We start from the raw sequence: 22,352 nt of genomic DNA, 5'->3' as shown, positions 1-22,352 counted from the left end.
CAACTGATTCCCTTGCAGGCTTTTTACTTCAAATATATCTGTAAAAGTCTTTATTACGAGTTTTTGCTTCCATGACAAGCTTCTTTTCAAATTCTCTCTTTGCCTTCCTTATCAATGCTTTTCAAATAATTTGCCAGTGTGCTGTGTATCTTCAGTATTGGCTTTTTCTTTTTGTAGTGAACCTTTTGATATCAATATGTTTGATCTTTGTTTGAAGAAATAATTATGTTAGATTTGATTTATCCTGTTAGGATTAATTTAGCCAAACATCACGGTTTTCAAGAATGTTAATCATCATCAATGCAACTTTAGTTTTAGATCTTATATTCTCTGTTGAGATTTATTTTAAATGTTTTTATTAATTTCAATAATACAGCTTGGAGAATACAAACCTTATGAGGTAATTTGAGGAGCCACCTCAATCATTTACCAACAATCAATTAACAACAAAAAGAAAAAATAAATATATTTAAGCAGTTCTGAATTCAAGTCCACTGTAGGGGGGATCACAATACCACAACTCAGGAAAAAGAATGAAAATACAAATTTAAGGAAAAAAATGGAAACTAGATGGCAAATATTTAAATACTTAAAATGAGAACACAATATATCAAATTCTCTGCAGCTCATCTATTCAACAGCCAAGGATTAACTTTACTGCACAAATTTGTCTTTCAGAAAAGGTGCAAGTTGCTTAGGTTCAAAAATATATTCAATTTAACAAGGAATTTGTAAGAAACATTTAAGAAAAAGGATGCCCTAATTGAAGAACCCCAAGTCTCATAAGTAGAAACTGTTTCCTCTTTTTCTGAGTACTTTTGGTAATATCTGAAAAAACTCAAATGAAGAAAACATTTGTTAAATGATACTTAAAGTTTGTTTTTACAACCAGTCTCTATCTGGTTCCAAGGCTGGGGTGACAAGCAAAATAGTAAATTTCTCCAAAGCCTTATCTGATGATTCTAGGATCATAGTTACATTAACTATCCTTGGAAATGAAAGAAGCTTCAGGTCAAGGAGATTCCACTGTTTTTTCTTACATGGCACAAGATACTGGTCCCTAGCCACCGTAGGGCTTGCTTGTGAAAGAATCTTTAAAATTTCCACCAAATATCTTTTAAACATCTTAAAGCAGACACAAATTGCAACTTGGGGAAATTTATTTACAAACTGCACTTAACAGAACTTTCCAAGTTCTCCAGCTCCAATAACAGGTTAATAATAGTTTCTTGAATCTACTAATTTGGTCCACCTTTTCTTCAACCTCTGACAAATGGCTCTCAGTTTCCATCTTAAATTTCTCAAGACCAGCCACCTTATTCTCCAAAATATAAAATTTTTCTCCACAATTAAAGCAATCTGGGCAAGGAGAACTCGGCCATGACTTTCTATGGCCTTCCAAATCTTTCTCCAAGGTAGAAACTGCTGGTCTCTCCAAGCAAAAACATTGTTGCAACTTCTGATTAGAAACACTAAGTCACTGGTATGTAACCTCCCAAGAACACTTCCCAAGGCTGCAGGTCCAATCCCCACCACTTGCCCAGGAGACTCTCCTAGTTCACTGCCGAGATCACCATCTAGACCCACCAAAGTTGAGTCTTCCACTGCTTCCTCCATGCTCATCACAGCACTTCCAATGTCATCGCCCAGCGACTGTGCAAGTTGAGTCCAAGACACATAAGAGACTGTGGGATCTATAAGAGAAGATCTCTCATCTGGGTTCAGAGAAACCTCTGTGCCTGGAGAGGAAGAAGGCTGAGATTCTTTCTTCCCTCACCGGCACCTCTCCAAATCTGATGAATGAATGCATCATGAAGAAGTCAATTGGTCCTACTGCAAAGGCTTATGGGGTATGCCCTCAGTTTTGCCTTCTTTTCCCTCACCGTAAGCACAGCTAAAAAAAAAGAAGGATAATAGCAACAGGCTTCATAAACTCAAGACATTTGCAGCCACCTCGATAACTGCCATCTTGAAATCCCCCTCTCGAGATTGCATTTGTATTCTCATTTTAAACATATATAATCTGAATAAAAGACTCTTACATAATTGTATGGAAGTATTAAAGCTCTACTTAATTATTGATACTGTTGGCTAGTTTGCATTTTTGAGCATAATTATGTTCTATTTTTAAATATAGAATGAATGAGAAACTCAGCTTTAGGGACTTTCACAAAATCATCTTCCTGTTGTTTTTCCTATCTTGCTCGATTGGATGTTGGTTTAATTGTGTTAGAGTGATTCATTCTGTTGCCATGCTGCCCTGGACAGCAAGATCCATCTTAGACAGTAAGAAATATCACTCTAGAATTACTGTGATAGGTTTGTTATACAGCAATGTGAGAAGTCTTTTTTTTATTCATTTTTAGTTCTACTTATGAAGCTATGTTTGATATATTTCCACTATTTCTTGATCTAAGATCAATTAATATGAATGGGTTTAAACTTACAACAATATGATGAATATGAAATGAGAGTTATTGGGTAAGGACATTGATTTGAGTATTGAGTAAATGGACTCAATAATCCCATCAAAAGGAAAAAATATTACATCATCTTCAAACTCTGAGACCTGATGCAATTATATTGCAAGAGACCTACTTAACATTACAAGTATCATTAAGATCAATATTAAAGCCGCAGAGCATGTAAGTTATCTGGGTAAAGTTATGCATGCAGCTTTATCCAGATATTCAGTGGGATTTACCCAGATAATGCTTCCTCTGAATATACCTGAATAAAGGTGTACAAATAATTTTAAGGCAGGTATTTTTCTGACCAGACTTACTCCTGTAACTTTAGCCAGTGATTTGCTGAATATCTGCACATGCCTCCTACCCCACCTCTTTTAGTGCATACAAATTGTGTGCATAAGGCTCAGTTGGGTTGATAGGTATACTAGGAAGGAAGAGTAACTTTAGAGGAGCATACCATCTATTTTACAGCACCCCCTTGTATGGCTGCTATAGTGGTTGCTGCCTGTCCCTACATATGGGCAGCCCCCTTGTGAATGTGTGAATATTTAGTTACACATCAGACAGTGAAGAGTGCTTTGTTTGTTCCAGATTTTTGCTTGAAAATGAATCCTAGACCATATCCTTTGTGGTCTGGATTTAGAGGAGAACTCATATACGTTTGCTTTACTTCCTTTCTTGAAGAGAATAGAGCAGAAGTATTTTTGTATTTTTCTTGAAATAATTTTCTACCCACATTTGGACTTGTTTTGACCTGTCTTGTACTACTGTTCCATCTGAACCTCTTCACTTGAGAGATTCTATCAGCTACCTGATAGTTTGCAAGGATTATTGAACATTTGTCCAGTTTCTAGGAGGAAAAAAGGAGTAGGAATAAAGGAGAATGGCACCCTACTAGAGTAGATCCACTACAGATATCCATCAGATATTCAAGGAAGGAGTTGGAAGGTACTCTTCAGATACAACAAGGAGTGAAAGGAAACAGATAGGTGTGAAAGCCAAGAGAGACACAAAGCCATTCATGACCTACTTGAGCCCCCTTTTGAGCGTCTCGATCTCAGCCATCTTTTGTGTCAGTTGTTCCTTCAAATGAGTGAAGACTGTTCCTAAGACAGATCTCTGAAGGGAGCAGGGTCGGGTTTGAGTCTCTTGTGATCTCTTTCCAGGATGGAGAGGATTGAGAGGAACAATTGCTACTGTTAGCGTCTGAAGTGGTGACACCGTTTTCAAACAAGAATCTGAACATTGTGGGCCCCAAAGAACCGGCCGGCCAGTAGTCCAATCAAGGTATGGTTGATGTCTCTGCAACCAATGCAAACCCAGGATTATCAGGCTCAATGCTGTAGGTAGAACCTGAAAAGAGATCATCTCCGAGTGATCTTGGCCAATCTTTAGAGTAAGGGGTTGAGTGGCCTGAGATATCACCCTGGGAAGGACGTCCCCATGGACCGAAGAGAGAGCCAGAGGGCATGTTATCAGGCATGTGGGAATCTGATATTGGTCTACGAGGTCTTGTTGAATGAAGTTTGCTCCTGCGCTGAGTCCACTAGGACCTGAGTAGAGAAACTGATGGACGGCATCTCCACTGAAGCAGGCAACAGGAACAATGGCAAAGTCGTGGTGAGACCAAGAGGGATTGTTTCAGGAGTCTCTTGACTTGAGATCGTGTTCTTCCTAGGAAACTGCAGTAACATATGGCCCGAATTCCCACATTAAAGACAGAGGCCGAGCTGATGGCGACGAGCTCTTTCCTCATGTGGGAGACGGGTATAGCCCAGCTGCATATGTTCTTCAAAGAAAGCCCCGGAAGGCAGGGAGCGATCACCGGAAGGGAGTGAGTCCCTGAGACTTTTTTTTGGGTTGGCACGGCTCTCCCGAGAATGTTCCTGGAGACGTCTATCGATCGTCCCTGTTAGGTTGACAAGGCCTTCGAGGGGAAGCTCGCATGCCACCAGTTCATCTTTTATTCTGGGGGCTAAGCCCTCCAAGAAAATTGTGTGTAGGCTATTCCCCTGCCAATTCAGTTCCATAGCTAGGGTGTGGAATTCTATCACATAGTCGGAAAGGGAACGGGAGCCCTGGCGCAGCTGGAGAAGATCCGACCCCATAGTCGAAAGTCTGCCTAGTTCCTCAAAGGCTTGCTTGAAGGCATCTTTGAATTGTGGAAGATTGGTCAGCATGGGATCAGAGCGCTCCCACAAGGGGGAAGCCCACACCAGTGCCTTGCCATCCAAAAGAGACAAGATAAAGGTAGTCTTCACCAGATTGGTCAGGAACAGTACTGCTTGAAGAGTAAAATGCATGTGGCATTGATTCAGGAACCCTCAACAATGTTAAGGATCCCCTGAGTAGTGTGGTGTGGCTGGCACAGAAATGACTGCCCATCCAACATCGGGGTTTGGTACGGGAGCTGATGTGTGGGGCACTGAAGAAGGTAATGAGATGTTTAACCGATTTAGAAAATCTTGTTGAACCATATGGCGGTTCACATCCGATACCACCTGGTCCAGAATAGACTGGAGCTTCTGGATGATCCCGGGGTAGGAATCCAGTTGAGCATGCAGACGCTCCAGGGAGGAAGACAGAGTCTTGAGGCATCGTTGTTGCTCCTGAAGCTTAGAGGCCAGACCAGGAATAGCCTGCAGAGCGGAAGACTCCGCCATGGCCTTAGCAACCTGTTGTGCTGGGAGTGGACCCTTGGCCTGGGGCAGGATTGGTACAGCCCTCCAGTCGGACCCGGAGAGCGCCTGCCACCAGGAGGTGGAGCACAGGAGGAGACAGAGGCTAGGTGGAACTTCACCAATAGCAACCCAGGGTTCCCTCAGGTTGAGCCCTTGGTTACCCGGGCCGCCTGGTCTTAGGTGGGCCTCGCAGGGTCTCTGAGAGAGAAAGCTCAAGGAGTACCCACCATGAACAAGGGTGCGCAGTCGATGTTCAGACAAGGAAGTCCAGAGGTCGCAGGAGGCCGAAAGAGAGTGTCCAAGTGTATGGCGAGAATCAAGGCCAGAGTATGCTTCAGAATGGTCAGCTAATGGTCAGCTAATGGTCAGCTAATGGTCAGTAACAGTGGTCAATCCGGGTGTAGTCAGGTCAAGCAGACAGAGGTCAGGGCAGGCGGCAATCAAGAGAGTGGTCAGAGTTCCAGGCAGAGGTCAGATCAGGCAACGGTCAAAGAGTAGTCATGGTTCCAGGCAGAGGTCGAAAACAGGCACATGTCAGAAGAGGTCAGCGGACAGACTAGCCGGGGAAGCAACTAACCCCAAGGAAGGGAGAAGTTGCTAAGGCGACCCCTAAGTGTCAGGAGCCGCCTTATATAACTCTCCAGAGGTGACATCATCTGAAGGGGCAGGCAGTTCTGGTGAGCCTTGGGCCCTTTAAAAAAGGGGGAGGTGTGCGTGCAGTTAAGGGACTGTACAGAGAAAGTCATCGGTGGCGTCTCCACCGTGAAACAAAGGCCTGCAGTGAGGAGGAAGGCCGGAGACGTGCTGACAATCGCTGGCCTTCCTCCTCACTGCAGGCCTTTGCTTCACGGTGGAGACGCCACCGATGACTTTCTCTGTACAGTCCCTTAACTGCACGCACACCGGAACAGCGCGGGAGGGCAGGTAGGAGGGGCCGGTTGCGAATCCTGCGAGCGGCCGTCGCAACACTAATCTTTTACAAAAAGAAAAAAAGCGGAGTCATGCTGTCCATAGATTTTGTTAAACGTGTGTTTATATCATTCTTTATTATGGATAGTTAAAAAAAATACACAAAGCTTACAAAAATAAAAACTGCTTATGGAATTATATACACATAGTTTAATTATTTCAAAATACATCTTGGGATCACTTCAAATGTCTACAAAATCCCCAGAAATTGATAGTACAATGGAATATGGACTTGGGTACTGCTTATGACTCCACGGTTTGGAAACATATGTGTGTACATTTCTGTGTATTGGAAAACTTTATTAAATAAAAAAAGTTTCAAAAAAAGTGTATACAATTTTTCATTTCTGAAAAACAAGAACATCACTGTGCTGTTTAAAAAAAGGAGGTGTACTCCCTTTCACAGATTATACAGTCAGTAAGCCTCATTTGATCATTATCGACACTGAGCCTAACTAGATGGCATAGGGCAATCTGGGGTCCTCTGCAATTTTGACAGATTTCATCAGATCCATAACCGTATTTACATCCTCATTACAAAGTCCCAATAACTCCATCTTATACCCCGCCAGCACCAATATACTTATGACACGCTCGAGACACAATCTATTGCAAATGATTCTTAGTTCGTTGTGTCTGCTGCCCACAGAGTCCCGTGGGTGGCTTCACTCACCCAATGCCACGTTGCCGCAGCTGATCCAGTTCTGGGCTCCCTCTTAGTAGCTGGGAGCCGCCACTGCTGCTGCTTTTTGTCTTCGCAGCCCTGAGCTGCCAGTCATGCCGCTGGCACCACCGCCATCCTCTTCTTGCCAGTGTCCTCCTAGGTGTGCGCGCCTCTCTTCTTAAAGGGCCTGCAGCGGGAAAATCCCTATGGCCCTTGTTGCTGACATCATCGCCCTGGGACTATTTAAGGCTGGTCCTTGCCTGCAGCCTTTGCAATAGGTCTTCTCTCTCCAGAGCAATGAATTGCCAGTTCCTGAGTTAATGAGTTCCGTGATCCTCGCTTAGGGCAATCTGGGGCCCTCTGCATTTTTGACAGACTTGATCAGATGCATAACCGTAGGACCTAGTGGAGGCCCCTGCCCTGCAGGCCATTCTGGGCATGGCCCAGAAATTTCAGGAACAGCAGTGATTTCTCGAAGCTCTAGCGGTCTCTATAGAGCATCTCAACACCCGCCTAGACTCCTGTATTCCAGTGGGCATACTGACCCCGTCCACATCAGTTCTTACCGCTCTGGTAACTCCTCTGTGCGCCATCATACTGCTTCCAGCTCCTCCTTGGTATTCCAGGGAGCCTCAACTTTGTTGGTGGTTCCTTAACCAGTGTAACATGCATTTTTGCCTCCAATCTGTGTTTCCAGATAATGTCACCAAGATTACCTACATTCTCTCCCTTTTGGATGCAAGACCCATGCCTGAATCTCCCCTTTGTGAGAGCATTCCGACTCCATATTTCGGGACCTCCAGTGGTTTTTGGAACTCTTCAGGACAGTGTTCGATGATATGGGCCTTCAGGCAGCTTCTGGTTCGGATCTCCTCCACATCCATCAGGGTAGTCGCTCTCTCTCCAACTGCACCATTGAATCCGACACTGGCTACAGAACTCCATTAGGGAGAGGTCTTTGCTCCATCTTCTCGGACGGACTATCATCCCGAATTAAGAATGAACTGGCGGCTCGCAAACTTCCTGATTCCCTCATTGAGTTGGCTGGGAGGATTGACTGTAGACTCCAGGAGAGGAATCGAGAGTTACAACTCTCTAAGAGAAGTACGGCTGCCTCCAATCGCCTTCGGCATTTCTCTTCTCTTCCAGAAGCTCTCACTTCCTCTGGAACCCCGATGGAGGAGCCGATGCAACTGGGCCATGGCCGACTAACCCCAGAAGAATGCCTCCAGCGCCACCATGCCAGACTGTCTTTACTGTGGTGAGGCAGGTCACATAATAGCCCACTTCCCGTTATGACCAGTAACCTCCTGGGTTTAGGATTGAGTGGGGGACTGATCCCAGACTCACCTCTCCAGCTCCCCCATTAATGCTTCCTGTGACGCTCTCGGTGGGCAACCAGGACTTCACCACACTAGCCCTAGTAGATTCTGGGGCAGGTGGAAATTCTCATGAAGGCCCTTGTGGAATATCTCCAGATTCCCAGGTTTCTCTGCCCGGTTCCTTTGGTCCCCTCCTCCATCCACAGGGACCCTCTCTCAGGGAAAGTTACCTGCATTACGGCTTCATTAAAGCTTCACACTGGCTCCTTTCACGTGGAACACTTGGCCTTCCATGTCCTCGATAAAGCTATACATCAAATGATTCTGGGATTACCTTGGCTCCAGCAACATTCTCTTCACTTAGATAGGGCCTCACTTCAATTGTCCAGGTGGAGTCCTGACTGCCATATGACCTGCTTAGAGAAGGTAGCATTCCAGCAATGCCTTTTGACTCCCGTTGTTCCAGCTGGTCTTCCTCTGCAGTATGTTCAATTCGCCAATGTCTTCTGCAGAAAGAGAGCAGACACCCTGCCTCCTCATAGAGAGTTGGATAGCTACCTGGTGCCAAGCCTCCTTGGGGTAGGGTCTATCCTTTGTCTCTACCCAAGACTAAGGCCATGTGAGAATATATACAAGAAAATCTGGACAAGAGGTTCAGCAAGCGCAGGGTTTTTCTTTGTGGCAAAGAAGGACGGGACCCTTTGTCCATATATAGATTATCGGGGCTTGAACATAATTACCCAGGACTTCTACCCAGTATCGCCAATTTTGGAATTATTTGATTGCCTGCAAAGAGCAAAGATTTTTTCTAAGTTGGACCTCCGGGGTGTGTATAACTTAATCCGGATCAGAGATGGTGACGAGTGGAAAACGAATTTCAACACCAGAGACAGCCATTATGTGTATTTGGTCATGCCGTTTGGATTGTGCAACGCACCAGCCATGTTCCAAAATATGATGAAAGAGATCTTCAGGGACCTCCTCTGTGAGTGCGTAGTTGTATACTTTGACAATATTTTAGTTTTCTCTAAGGATCTGGTTACTCATCGCCAAGACGTCTCCCGGGTACTCCAATGTCTACATGACAACTGGCTTTGTCAAACTCGAGAAGTGCTTGTTCAAAAAAGAAAGCCTCCCATTTCTGGGTTACATAGTCTCCAGACGGGGTTTTCATTTGGACCTAGTCAAGTGCATACAAGATTGGCCTCAGCCTAGCGGCTTATGAGCCCCTACAGAGATTCTTGGGCTTCGCCAATTATTATTGCAACTTTATTAACAATTTCTCCAAATCCAGCGCTCTGTCAGGTCTCTGTTCATCGTTGGAGCTCCATGTCTCGTCTGCTTCCTGTGTTCCATGTCTTCGTCTCCTGAGGTCCGTTGCCCAGGCTTCCCTGATGTTTGAGGTTCCGCCCTCCTTCGTCATTCGAGTCCTCATAATCCGCCAGCTCCTGTGATCCTCCGGATGACGATCCTGTCATCGAAGTCTCGTCGCAGCTGGATCTCTTTCCTATGTTCCCGAGTCCTCCTGACCTGCCAGCTCCTGTGGTTCTCTGGATGACACCGGCTTCGTCATTGGAGTCTTGCCTCTGCTGGATTCCCTTCCTGCGCTCTCCGCGTGGTCTGTGACCAGCCTCTTCGGGCTGTGTGGGGCGCGCAGTGGGACAGGGTGGTCCGTGACCAGTCCCGCGAGTGGACTGTGTAGGGCGCCCTGAGAGACAATGCCACTGTCTACCTTCCTAGCCTCTCGTCGAGAGTCTTCCAAGATCCTCATCCACTTCCAGTGTCTTCACATCTCGAGTCCTCTGTGTCACAAAGCCTCCATTTGCCCTCATCCATAGTCCAGCCTGCTGCTTCTTGCCATTCCAGCGGCAGCTCCAAAAGGGCTGGGAACGGTCGGAGGACTGTTCATATACCAACATCAGCTTGTTGGTTCCTGAAGCATGCAGATCCGGCAGAGGGTCAGACCTTGTCTTCGCCTATGCTGGGACACGTCACCAACCCTTAGTTCAGTCTTAGATTCGTCTGGGATTGGGCCAAGGCCCAAGGGCACACTAAAATCCCTCAGCTAGGATCGCTCCCATACGTCCCCGATATATAACAGTCAGTACATATTTTCTGCTCTACCTGTAGGACTTTTCAAAATTGTGTATGACTTTTGCCTTTGGGTAAAAAGTATTTGTGTTAGGTGATTTTTCATTTCTGAAAAAGATACAAGAACACAAAAGAGCCAAAGCTTTACTACAATAAAAGCTAACAATTTATTGAATATGTCTCCATTTTTTCTTTTGAGAGTCGAAAAATACTGCAATGCCACCTACTTTCCAAAACAAGTCTGAACTTGCCTCTTCTTCAAGACATGCCTGGGTAGGCATGCTCTGTGCAGGTGTTAATTTCTGAGCGTAAAAACGTGTGGGTCCGGCGCACTTTCTTTTTTTTGCATGTGGGGTGAATAACTAATAGCCTCGTCGACATGCATTTGCATGTGATGAGCGCTATTAGTTTTGCAGCACGTTGGACACGCATTGTGGACACGCTAATCCCCTTATAGCATAAGGGGCTGTGGCTGCGCCTCCAAAACGCACGTCCAGCCGCGGGTTAAACACAGTGTGTGCGGTTGAGCATGCTGTTTTGCATTGACCCCATTACGAAAGGGAGGACTGAATGGGGAAATTTATCCCCAGGGGGAAAGAGAGGAGAGGAGAGGGATGAGGAGAAAACTACAGAACCCGGCATGCATCTTGTATGTCACCTCCTCTGCCTGCATTGTCACATCAGCATTGGCGGACCGGACAGTGTCTGTGTGTATTCATAGCTTGCTGTCTTGTGATCGTTTATTCTGCACAGTGATGTGGCTGCACTTGTAAAAACATCTAACACAAAAATTTAGATCACAGTAGCATGTAGAAAAAGTGGTGAGGAGGGAGAAGAAGGGACGGCGGGGGTGAAATCTGAACACTTCAGATTTCACAGTGTGTACTAAGGGATTTCAAACAAAATTATTTACATATGACTCAGGCATTCGAGGTGCTTCTGGCTTTGTTCCGCATACACAAAGATGCGACAAACTGGAAGTCTGCGATCTATGTGGCCTGAAGAGCTCATTCAGGAGAGCTTGCGGCCCAAACATCTAAAAGCAGAGAAGAGGGAGAAGGAGGAATGATGGGGACTGGAATTGAACACTTCAGGTTTCCACAGTGTACTAAGGAATTTCATGGGACAAAGCCAAAGTTTTGCCTCAATCTGCTACATTTTTTTGAAGGTGTAAATAAATTGTGGATAAAGGTAAGCCAGTTGATATGGTGTATCTGGATTTCCAGAAAGCATTTAACAAGTCCCTCAAGAGAGACTTCTTGGGAAATTAAAAAGTCATGTTGTGCATTGGGAACTGCTTATAAGATAGGAAACAGAGAGTAGAGCTAAATGGTAAATTTTCTCAATGGAGAAAGGTGAATAGTGGCGTGTCCCAGGGATCTGTTCTGGGGCCGATGCTTTAACATATTTATAAAGGACCTGGAAATGGGAACAAGTGAGGTGATCAAATTTGCAAATGACTCAAAATTATTCAGTTGTTAAATCACAAGAGGATTGTCATTTAACAATTGACCTTTTAAAAACTGGGAGACTGTGTATGCAAATAGCAAATGAAATTTAATGTGAACCAGTGCAAAGTGATGCACGTAGGGAAGAGTAACCCAAATTATAAATACACAATGCAAGCTTCCACATTAGGAGTCACCATTCTGGAAAGGAATCTAGGTGTCATCGTTGATAATATGGTAAAATCTTCTGCTCAGTATCCAGCAGCAGCCAAGAAAGCAAACAGAATGCTGGGGATTATTAGGAAAGGAATGGAGAATAAAACAGAATATCATAATGACTCTGTATTGCTCCATGGTGCAACCTCATCTTGAGTATTGTGTGCAATTCTTGTCACCACATCTCAAAAAAGATATAGCAGGATTAGAAAAAGTAGAAAGAAGGGAAACCAAAATGATAAAGGGGACGGAACGAGTCCCCTAAGAGGAAAGGCTAAAGAGGTTAGTACTCTTCAACTTGGAGAAGAGACGGATGAGGGGAAATATGATAGAGGTCTATGTCTATAAAATAATGAGTGGAGTGGAACGAGTAATGTGAAGCGGTTGTTTTCTCTTTCAAAAAGTACAAAGGCTAAGGGGCACACAATGAAGTTACTAAGTTGAACATTTAAAACTAATAGGAGAAAATATGTTTTACTCCATGTATAATTAAGCTCTGGAACTGAACACATAATTAAGCTCTAGACAGAAGATGTGGTGAAAGCTTTTAGTGTAGCTACATTTATAAAAGGTTTGGTCAAGTTCTTAGAGGAAAAGTCCATAAACCATTTTTAAGGTGGTCTTGGGGAAATCCACTGCTTATTCTTGGGATAAGCAGCATGAAATTTATCTACCTCTTGGGATCCTGTCAGGTATTTGTGACCTGGACTGGCCGCTGGTGGAAACAGGATGCTGGGTTTGATGGACCTTTGCTCTAACCCAGTATGGCATGTTCTTATGTTCTTTAAATTGTTTTCAAATATGAGGCAACTATGGAACAAATAAGGAACTATTATTCTACTTTATATTCTTCAGAATCTTCTCAGAAAATTTAAGGATAAATGACTTGACACAACTGGAACATCAGATGTTATCTGAGGAATATAAGAAAAAAGTTAGAATATCTAATAACAGAGGCAGATATTGAATTGGCAGTAAAGGTACTCCATATTCTGAAGTCACCTTGCCCAGATGGCCTTACTGCAGAATCTTATGGAACACTTGGTAATGTTTAGTCCCTAAGTTAAATGTTTTGTTTCAGAAATGTATGAGGTATGAGAAATCATCCCTTTACATAAGTGATAATAGTATTACAGACTTATTGCACTAATAAACGTGGACTATCCAGTCTTTTCAAATGCACTAGTACATATGCTAAATAAGGTCATTGGGAAATTGATTTATGTTAACCAATCTGGATTTCTTCCAGGGAAATTTTGGACATTGCACACTTGTTTAATCATGTAATCTATGTAACTAAATCTATATTGATCCCAAACATCACCACCTTCATAGATGCAGAGAAAGCATTTGGTAGGGTTGAATGGGAGGGTATTTAGAGTATTGACATGGGTTGGCTCTGGAGAAGAATTTATCAGCAGGGTTCTGATTATGCAGCAATCCCAAAATCCACTTTGTGGTTAACAGTGTACTTCCAGATAAATTTGACCTTAACAGGTTGCCCAATGTACTTTTTCTTCTTTCATTTGGCATTTGAACCATTGCTACTGGCTGTATTGTAAGTGAAGGATATGATGAATTACGTTGCTTTCAGACCTTTTGAAATCTATCAGTTTAAGCTGACGATATATTGCTATACCTTATGAATCCAAAATAATCTGCCCCACAGCTCTGTTGTAGTGAGGTAGCCTTGAATCCATAATGGTGATAACTCTTCAGATAAATTACACATTAAATACGATCCCTATTTTTTCCTTGGGAATTTTATATTAAAGTCGACCGCCAGCTTTCCAGACTCCTATCAGGAGGCATCAAAAGAAAAACATGCGTGAACTTTACAGAATTGTGTCTCAGTGTGGATCAAATGTTTTTCTTGAATTCCTTATTCTTTGACTAAGTTTGTCTGTACTAAATTTGGACCACTCTGTGTGTTCTTGAGGCAGCACCTTGAAGCTGATTTTTAAAGTTTCAACAATTAAGGTAACACCATTCTTTTATTATACAGCAAAGGCCTCTATGGATGAATTATAGGGTAGAAGATACAAGCTGGGTAAAAGTGGAATGATGCCTTGTTTCTCTTCCCCCCCCCCCCCCCCCCTGTGTGTACTGGCTGGATTGAAATTACCTAATTATTTGGAAAGTATCCTCACTTAATTCTATACACAGAGCTATATGTGAGTTGGATAGCAATATGGAAATGCCAAGGGGTTTCAAATTTCTCTCTTGTTTAAGATCAATAAAGGCCGTCTTAAATGGCCCCAACAACAAGGAAAAGAGGATTTGGATCACATGTTCGAGGAAGGGAAACTTTTGTATTTTCCTACCTTAGCTGAGAAATATGATCTATCTCCCTCTCATAGAAAATGGATAGACTTTTTGTTGTCAGGAGCTTTTAAAATGATTCTCAGTAATTGGAAAGCTAGTGGATTGTAAGAGATTCATTACCAGTAGCATGTGGTATATAGGTAGCATGTGGTATATAGGTAGCATGTGGTATATAGGTGCAAATCAGTAGCAGTTGAAAAATACAAGAAGACTGGTAGATGGCTAAAAATTTAGAGACCTGTACATCAATACTTTTGCCTGTAAAAATGTTTTGGTTTTGTTTTTTTTTACTTGTGACATACTATTATGTGATAACACTACTTAATGTTGGTTTTGACTTCTCACGTTTTGTTTTTATCTATGTTTATGGATGTATTGATAACAGTCTAATAATGAAACTCGAACTAAAAAGAAAAGTATGCGAGCTGTTACACAATTTGCACACTTTCTCTGCATTAGGGGGTGGCGTCTTTTGAATCAGGGAGGAAAACAACATGAATAGATTGCCGGGTCCGGACCCAGGCCTGGAGGCCAGATCCTGACACATGGGCCCAGGCCCAGGCCCAGGCCCATCTAGTGTGACACCAGCAGATGGCATCAGTTGAAGAAAAGAAGAGGACATCGGGTGCATCAGAGCTGTTCCAATGCCTGAGCTCTGGGCCTGGGCCTGATCTTAGGCCAAGGCCTAAGCATCAGAATCCATCCTCCAGGGCCAGGGCCAAGGCTATGGCCTGGTGACTTACCTTGGCCTATGCAAGGCCAAGGCTTCGTCCTGGGCCTAGGCCTCACCAGATCCCCCCTGGACCGGGTAAATGGGGGCCGGGGGATCCCGGCCCAGCAATTTTCCAGGTGGGTGGGAGACCTTGGGAAGCCCCATTTTGTTTTTTGTACTAATTTTTTTTTTTTTTTTTTTTTAATGTTTTGTCATTTTTCCACCCCAATGAAATGAATCAAACTTTCCATTAATCGAAATTTGTGGGAAAAACCCTCCGAAAATAAACTGAAAAAATACAAACAAATTGTTTGGTGCGACCATTAGGTGGGACCAGGCAGTCACCTAGGGTGGTATCAATGGGCAGGGTGCCGCCAGGGTAAGCGAAGGCAGCATTTTCAAAATGTGAAAGGAGGGGGTGACAGCAGCAGTGCAGAGCCCGCGCTAGGTTTGTGCGATGAGAGAGAGCGCGAGACAGCGCTGTAAGAGGGAGAACATAACAATACATCTGACACGGTCAGAGGGCACTTTCAACTTAGGGCGGGGAGATGCTACAGACCCTTGCACTGGCCCTGTGCCCAGCCCTGGTATTTAATATTTGTGCTTTTCCCACTTCTCTCGCCACACATTGCTGCTCGCCTGCTTTCAGTCTTACAGTTCCAGCTCTGGATTTCCTCCTTCGCTGACCTATCTGAAAAAAAAAGTCACCTTGCTTTGCCTCTTTGGCTATCTTTTCTTCTGCCTGGGGTTTGTCGTTCTGATTTCTTTCCTCGTCTTTCACCTTTATTATATATATATATATACACACACACACACACACACACACACATTTTCCCTCTATCTTTCAAGATCTTTTGTCATTTTTAAATGCTAATCTTTCTGTCCTTACTTTTTCATCCACTTCTTTGCGGAATCAGGCCACTTTCATTTTCCTCTTATTTATATTCAATTTCCTGATGGAAAGACTTCCTGCCGTTATTATAGCTCCTTTTAGTTTATCCCACTGCTCGTCCACTTTACGTACCGCGGCCCAATTTGCCAGTGCTTCCTTAAGGTAGTTCTTTGTTTACCTATTCAGCAGTTTTGAAATCCAGGACGTTGAGCTATGTTTGGCTCTGCCCCCCGCCTTGACTATTATATCAAACCTTTCCCTCTGATAATCACTGATGCTCAAGTGAACATCTACTCAGACCTTAGAAATGCTTTATCCATTCACAAGGACCAGGTGCAGTACTGTCCCTTCCCTCATGGGTTCCATCACCGTTTGTGAGAGTAGAGCCCTTTGAAGGGCATCCACGATTTCTCTACATAAGAACATAAGAAATTCCCATACCGGGTCAGACCAAGGGTCCATCAAGCCCAGCCTCCTGTTTCCAACAGTGGCCAATCCAGGCCATAAGAACCTGGCAAATACCCAAAAACTAAGTCCATTCCATGTAACCATTGCTAATGGCAGTGGCTATTCTCTAAGTGAACTTAATAGCAGGTAATGGACTTCTCCTCCAAGAACTTATCCAATCCTTTTTTAAACACAGCTATACTAACTGCACTAACCACATCCTCTGGCAACAAATTCCAGAGTTTAATTGTGCGTTGAGTAAAAAAGAACTTTCTCCGATTAGTTTTAAATGTGCCCCATGCTAACTTCATGGAGTGCCCCCTAGTCTTTCTATTATCCGAAAGAGTAAATAACCGATTCACATCTACCCGTTCTAGACCTCTCATGATTTTAAACACCTCTATCATATCCCCCCTCAGTCGTCTCTTCTCCAAGCTGAAAAGTCCTAACCTATTTAGTCTTTCCTCATAGGGGAGTTGTTCCATTCCCCTTATCATTTTGGTAGCCCTTCTCTGTACCTTCTCCATCGCAATTATATCTTTTTTGAGATGCGGCGACCAGAATTGTACACAGTATTCAAGGTGCGGTCTCACCATGGAGCGATACAGAGGCATTATGACATTTTCCGTTTTATTCACCATTCCCTTTCTAATAATTCCCAACATTCTGTTTGCTTTTTTGACTGCCGCAGCACACTGTGCCGACGATTTCAATGTGTTATCCACTATGACACCTAGATCTCTTTCTTGGGTTGTAGCACCTAATATGAGTTTACAGATAGGATACGTCAATTCAAGCCAGCAGATAAAATCCTTCCACCATCACTACCTCCCCGTTCATTCCCAGTTGGGATGTCTGGCCAGATCTCTGTCTAGTTCCTTTGTCTGAGTCAGGGATCTATAGGCCACCCCAATTCAGATGGAAGTGCCTTCATCCCTTTCCAAGATGGCCCCTAGTGCCGCCTCCTCCTCCTTTCCCCATGCCCCCTGTATTTATGTTGCTTTGATTTTTTTTTTGTTTGCATAAAGTGATTCTTCAAACTATTCTGCTATCTTTATGTGAGGAACCTTTGGTTTCCATACCAGAAAGACTGAACCAAAATTCTGGAGAGCTACAGAAAGAATAGTGAAGCAAAGATATGGGTTTTGCTTCCCCATTTGGAAGAAGTGGATGGTGTGCTCAGAACCTTTATTACGCCCTGCCACCATCTTGGAGTGTGGATTTTTTAGTTGGATTTCCTGACTTAATCTTTTAAGGGCAGCATATTCCATGCTGTACAACTTTGATTATTTTCTGGGTCAGGCCTCTGGGGTTTCTCTACCTAGGGACTTGGAGAAAGAAAGGAGACAGAGTGCCCTATCCATGTAGTGTTTTGTTCATGTTGTGGACCAAACACTACAGGGATAGGGCAAAAGAGAAAGGTTGCTAAAAGAGGAAGGTTTTTTCCACTTTCTTACCTCTTGGTGGGTTTTTTTTTGGCCCTTTATGATACAGAACACCCTAGGGCCCAGGGGCTCAACTGCTGCTGTGTTTGAGGATACAGCTTCTTTCCCCTTGAAAGGACTGATAGCAAGAAGAAGTAGAGGTATCATTAAGGGAGAATTGACTCATATATTTCCAGGGAGAAGCACCAGAGAAGCGTGGTGCGATAAGATGCCCCTCAGGTGCCACGTAGGAAGAACTGGAGAAATATGATGTGAGTACTTGCTCTAGACAAGTGATGCAAGTGAGAGTCATTTGGGGGAGTGAGAATCTTGCTCCACTGATGCTACAGAGTAAGAAGTGAGAAACAGAGAAGTGAGAAATAGAGACAAGTATGAGAAAAAGTATGAGAACTAGAACTTTGTGATTTTGGTTAAGTAACTTGAGATAAATATTCTTCTCATTCCCAAGAAAGGACCTGGAGAGCAAAGTATAAAATGAACAGAAGACTCAAATCGTTCGAAGAATTGGCTGAAGTGATTGGAGAACTGGTTACTGGAGAAAGTATGGTAACAAATTTATTAAGTTTCATTTGTGAAGATTACCGGTAATTGGACTATTTTCTAGAGATGTGCAAAGCCTAAACCTTTTGGTTTGGGCTTTTTTTTCGGCCTGTCGCAGGAAATTTCGTATTTACCATGGTTCGGGCCTTTGTAATTCAGGGGACCCAAATTTTGGGTTAGAGTGTGCTAACCCAAAAAACAGATTTTCCCAAAATTTCAGGAAAATTTGGTTTGGTTTTCGGGTTCCCTGAACCAGGATGAATTAGGCAATTTTGTTGAAATTGCCTAATTCATCCTAAACGATTGCACATCCCTACTATTTTCATTTTTAAGTTTATGAAGAAATCACTTTTGCAATTCATCAGTAAAATTAAGGTGGAACCCAAACAGTCTCTAGCGAGATTATTGCTGCTGACTATTTTGAGAGATCATCCTAATATAGTAACATAATAATGATGGCAGATAAAGACCAAATGATCCATCCAGTCTGCTCCCCAATTTGCTTATGGTAGTAACTGCTGCTGCGTGCAGGTTGGCCCCATGCATTCTGTTAAGGGGAGTAACTGACGTTCAATGCAGGTTACCCCCATGCATTCTGTTAAGGGGAGTAACTGACGTTCAATGCAGGTTACCCCCATGCATTCTGTTAAGGGTAGTAACTGATGGTCAGTGTTTTTAAAAGGCGTGGAACAGGAGACTTACTGAGAGGGGTGTAGGTTAATAACGCAAAAGACCTTGAAAACGGAGCTTCTCCCCACACGGGATCCTCAAATGGGTTGGTGGTGAGAACTGTGCAAATAGAGTTCACCCTTTGAAATGTGGGCCCTCTGGGTTTAAATATTAGGGTTTCCCTGCCCAAGGGTTACACCTAACCTTCCAAAACAGATTATATGCCGGTATAGGTGTACGCCATTCATGGAACTCATTGAACCCATTACATCTCTGTAATAGCAAAAGTATCCAGGCCTGCCTTTTCCACGAGGGCTTGCAGATATAGATTTTTATTTCTTAGATTAAGGGCAATTGTGCTTCTGGCCTTCCAATTATTTCACTTTGGCTTGCTTGCGCTGTTTGTAGCCTCATGCATGCTCTCATCTATCCTGCTGCTCAAGCATATTCCCCTTTTGTTATGTTATATTTGTAATAACGCCTTCCTTAGATATTTATTATTTTTGTTATTTAAAATGTTTATATACCACCTAAAACAATTATATTGTATTAAGATATAGCTAGGGACCTTCGTTTTCATTTTTTATTTTATTCTCCCAAGGAAATTTTCAGTGTTTATTACAAGAACAAAAATTATATTTACCGAGAAAAATGATGTCATGTTTTTCCCCACTGATTTCTTCTGTTTTTGTTCTTGTAATAGACACTGATAAATTCCTGTGTAAAATAAAATAAAAACTGAAAACAAAGGTCCCTAGATATAGTTTCACCCAAAGCAATTCACAAAAACATGAAACCAATACAATAAATATCAATATGATCATAAAAATAATGCATCAGAAATGCAATATACCCATTTGGCAGCCTGACAACCCCGATTTCCTAGTTGCCTGGGTAGTCCCAGTAACCCTTGCTATTCTCGGGACTGTACAAATGCCTCTTCCAAGGTGCACATTCAATGCCACTGACTGACCAGCAAGGACCGACACCATAGTGGCAGCTGCCTTTACTCCATCATGGGTGTGAGCGCACTGCCTCCATAGCATGCCCAAAGCTCACCAGCACAATATCGCTCATGGTATATGATAGAAGTTAATAGGTTCTGCTAGAAATGTCTCTTATGGTGCAAAATAGGAACTGTTTATATTGTATTTCCATGCATTGGCACATGAGCCTAACAAATCATAATGTTGCATTTTTTTCAGCCATTTTGTACCCAGTAAGTCTCTTCAATTGCTTATGCATATTTCTTTCATGACAAAAATATCATGCAACTAGGAAATTCCCTATATTAGGAAGCAGCAGCCCGGCAACCCCATCCCAACTGTAGCTGAAATCTGACAGCAATGCAGCAACTGCACAGAGTAGCTTGTAGACCAAATCACTGATTCTCGTCTTTCTTGCTCTAATGGGAAGTACTGTCGGGCCGATACAGTAAAGTCCGCGGAACTCCTGTGCGCGCGATTCTCTATTTAAAATGAGGCCCGGCGGTAAAAACAGGCAAAAGGAGTCGCTAGGGACACTAGCGAGTCCCTAGCACCTCTTTTTGGACCGGAGCGGCGGCTGTCAGTGGGTTTGACAGCCGACGCTCAATTTTGCCGGCGTTGGTTCTTGAGCCCGCTGACAGCCACAGGCTAGGAAACCGGACGCCGGCAAAATTGAGCGTCCGATTTTCGACCCGACAGCCGCGAGCCGACTTCAAATTTATTTTTTTTTTACTTTTTTACCCTTTGGGACCTCCGACTTAATATCGCCATGATATTAAGTCGGAAGGTGCACAGAAAAGCAGTTTTTACTGCTTTTCTGTGCACTTTCCTGGTGCCTGAAGAAATTAGCGCCTACCTTTGGGTAGGCGCTAATTTCTGAAAGCAAAATGTGTGGCTTGGCTGCACATTTTGTTTTCCGAATCGCGCGGGAATACCTAACAGGGCCATCAACATGCATTTGTTTTCCGAATCGCGCGGGAATACCTAACAGGGCCATCAACATGCATTTGTTTTCCGAATCGCGCGGGAATACCTAATAGGGCCATCAACATGCATTTGTTTTCCGAATCGCGCGGGAATACCTAACAGGGCCATCAACATGCATTTGTTTTCCGAATCGCGCGGGAATACCTAATAGCGCCCGCAACATGCATTTGCATGTTGCGGGCGCTATTAGATTCAGGGGATTGGATGCGCATTTTCGGCCCCTTACTGAATAAGGGCTAATGCTAGCTCGTCGAAAACACGCCTCCAATGGCGGGTTAACAGTGCGCTCCATTGGAGCGCACTGCACTGTATCGGCCCGTGTGATAGGAATCTAAAATCGGATTCTAAGGGGAGACGGGGAGAATCTCATTCCAGACACCGGCTGACCCGCAGTGCTTTACTCAGTCTTGCAACTCCGGGCTTGTCCTGGAGAGGTGGCTGCGATAAACAAGATTTGACCAATCTTTTCCAGATCAAAGGGGCTTTGGATTCCATACCTACTTTATGTCTGACTGTCAGGTACCTGTAGGAACATTCTTCTGATTATAAGAATACCTTGTAGTGTAGATATATTAGTCTCATTGATTATAAGACTGCAAATATTTCCACAATTTGTGACAGCTCCAGAAAGCACAGAAGAACATGAATACATAAAACGATTATTCGGGAAGAGTAGTGGAGCAGTGCCATTTTGGTGCTGCCGAAGTTCCCACAAATAATGCAGGTATTGCTTTTAGGAAATAGGAATTAATTGCAACCCATATCACACTAGGAAGCCTGGCCACCGTCCCAGGAAGACACACTCCCCGTCTCCATAGGTTGGGAAGGAAACAGGGCTGGAGGCAATGCTTCCCATACAGAAGGCAAAATTGTCCCTAATGCATGCCCGAGCTCTGCTCACCTGCCTGGCTGGTGGTGACTTTCACCGAGATGAACTGCCTGGGGATGGGGCCAAGCTCAGAGATGCCACTCAGAGCCTCAATGTCAAAGGTGTAATTGGTGTGAGGCAGCAGATCCGTGACGAGGATCCTGGGGTGGATCAGCCCCAGCTGGCGGGGGATGTAGCGCACCCTGCCCCCGCAAGGGCTGCACTCGCGCCATTCCCCCAGGCACCTGTGGCAGTGCACGTTGTAGAAGACGTCTCCCCTGCCTCCGCCGTCTCTGGGCGAGCGCCAGTCTATGGTGATGGATGTCTCATTGATGGTGGAAATTGGATTCTCCGGAGCAGAGGGTGGCTCTTGAAAAAAAAAAAAAATAGAGAAAAGGAAACCATAAATGAGGATGACAAATGCACTTCGAGAGGCAGCGCCTCCGTGAGCCGTCATTGGTGACAGGATAACGAATGTCCTCCTGGTGACAGCAGATGTTCACCACGGCGTAGCTTTTACAGGTAGCCTACAAATCATCTCCTGACAGCCAGGAGGAGGGCTTTATGGCTTGGATTTCAGATATTTGCCCACATCCACAGCACCTTCATGCTCTCTCTG

At 43.9% G+C, this 22,352-nt stretch overlaps 1 protein-coding gene across 1 annotated transcript in view; it reads right to left on the bottom strand.

The window, feature by feature from the left end:
* Positions 1–22,352, bottom strand: part of LOC115099211 (ephrin type-A receptor 3-like) — a 272,744-nt gene that overhangs the window by 115,133 nt on the left and 135,259 nt on the right. Inside the window, exon 5 of the mRNA XM_029616650.1 lies at positions 21,767–22,102. Coding sequence (XP_029472510.1) covers positions 21,767–22,102 — 336 coding nt within the window. The remainder of the gene's footprint in view (positions 1–21,766; positions 22,103–22,352) is intronic.

The sequence above is a fragment of the Rhinatrema bivittatum genome, chromosome 9 (assembly GCF_901001135.1).
Source record: "Rhinatrema bivittatum chromosome 9, aRhiBiv1.1, whole genome shotgun sequence".
Classification (NCBI taxonomy): Eukaryota; Metazoa; Chordata; class Amphibia; order Gymnophiona; family Rhinatrematidae; genus Rhinatrema; species Rhinatrema bivittatum.
The sequence above is the reverse complement of the archived record's forward strand: the minus strand, read 5'-3'. Positions and strand labels throughout refer to the sequence as shown.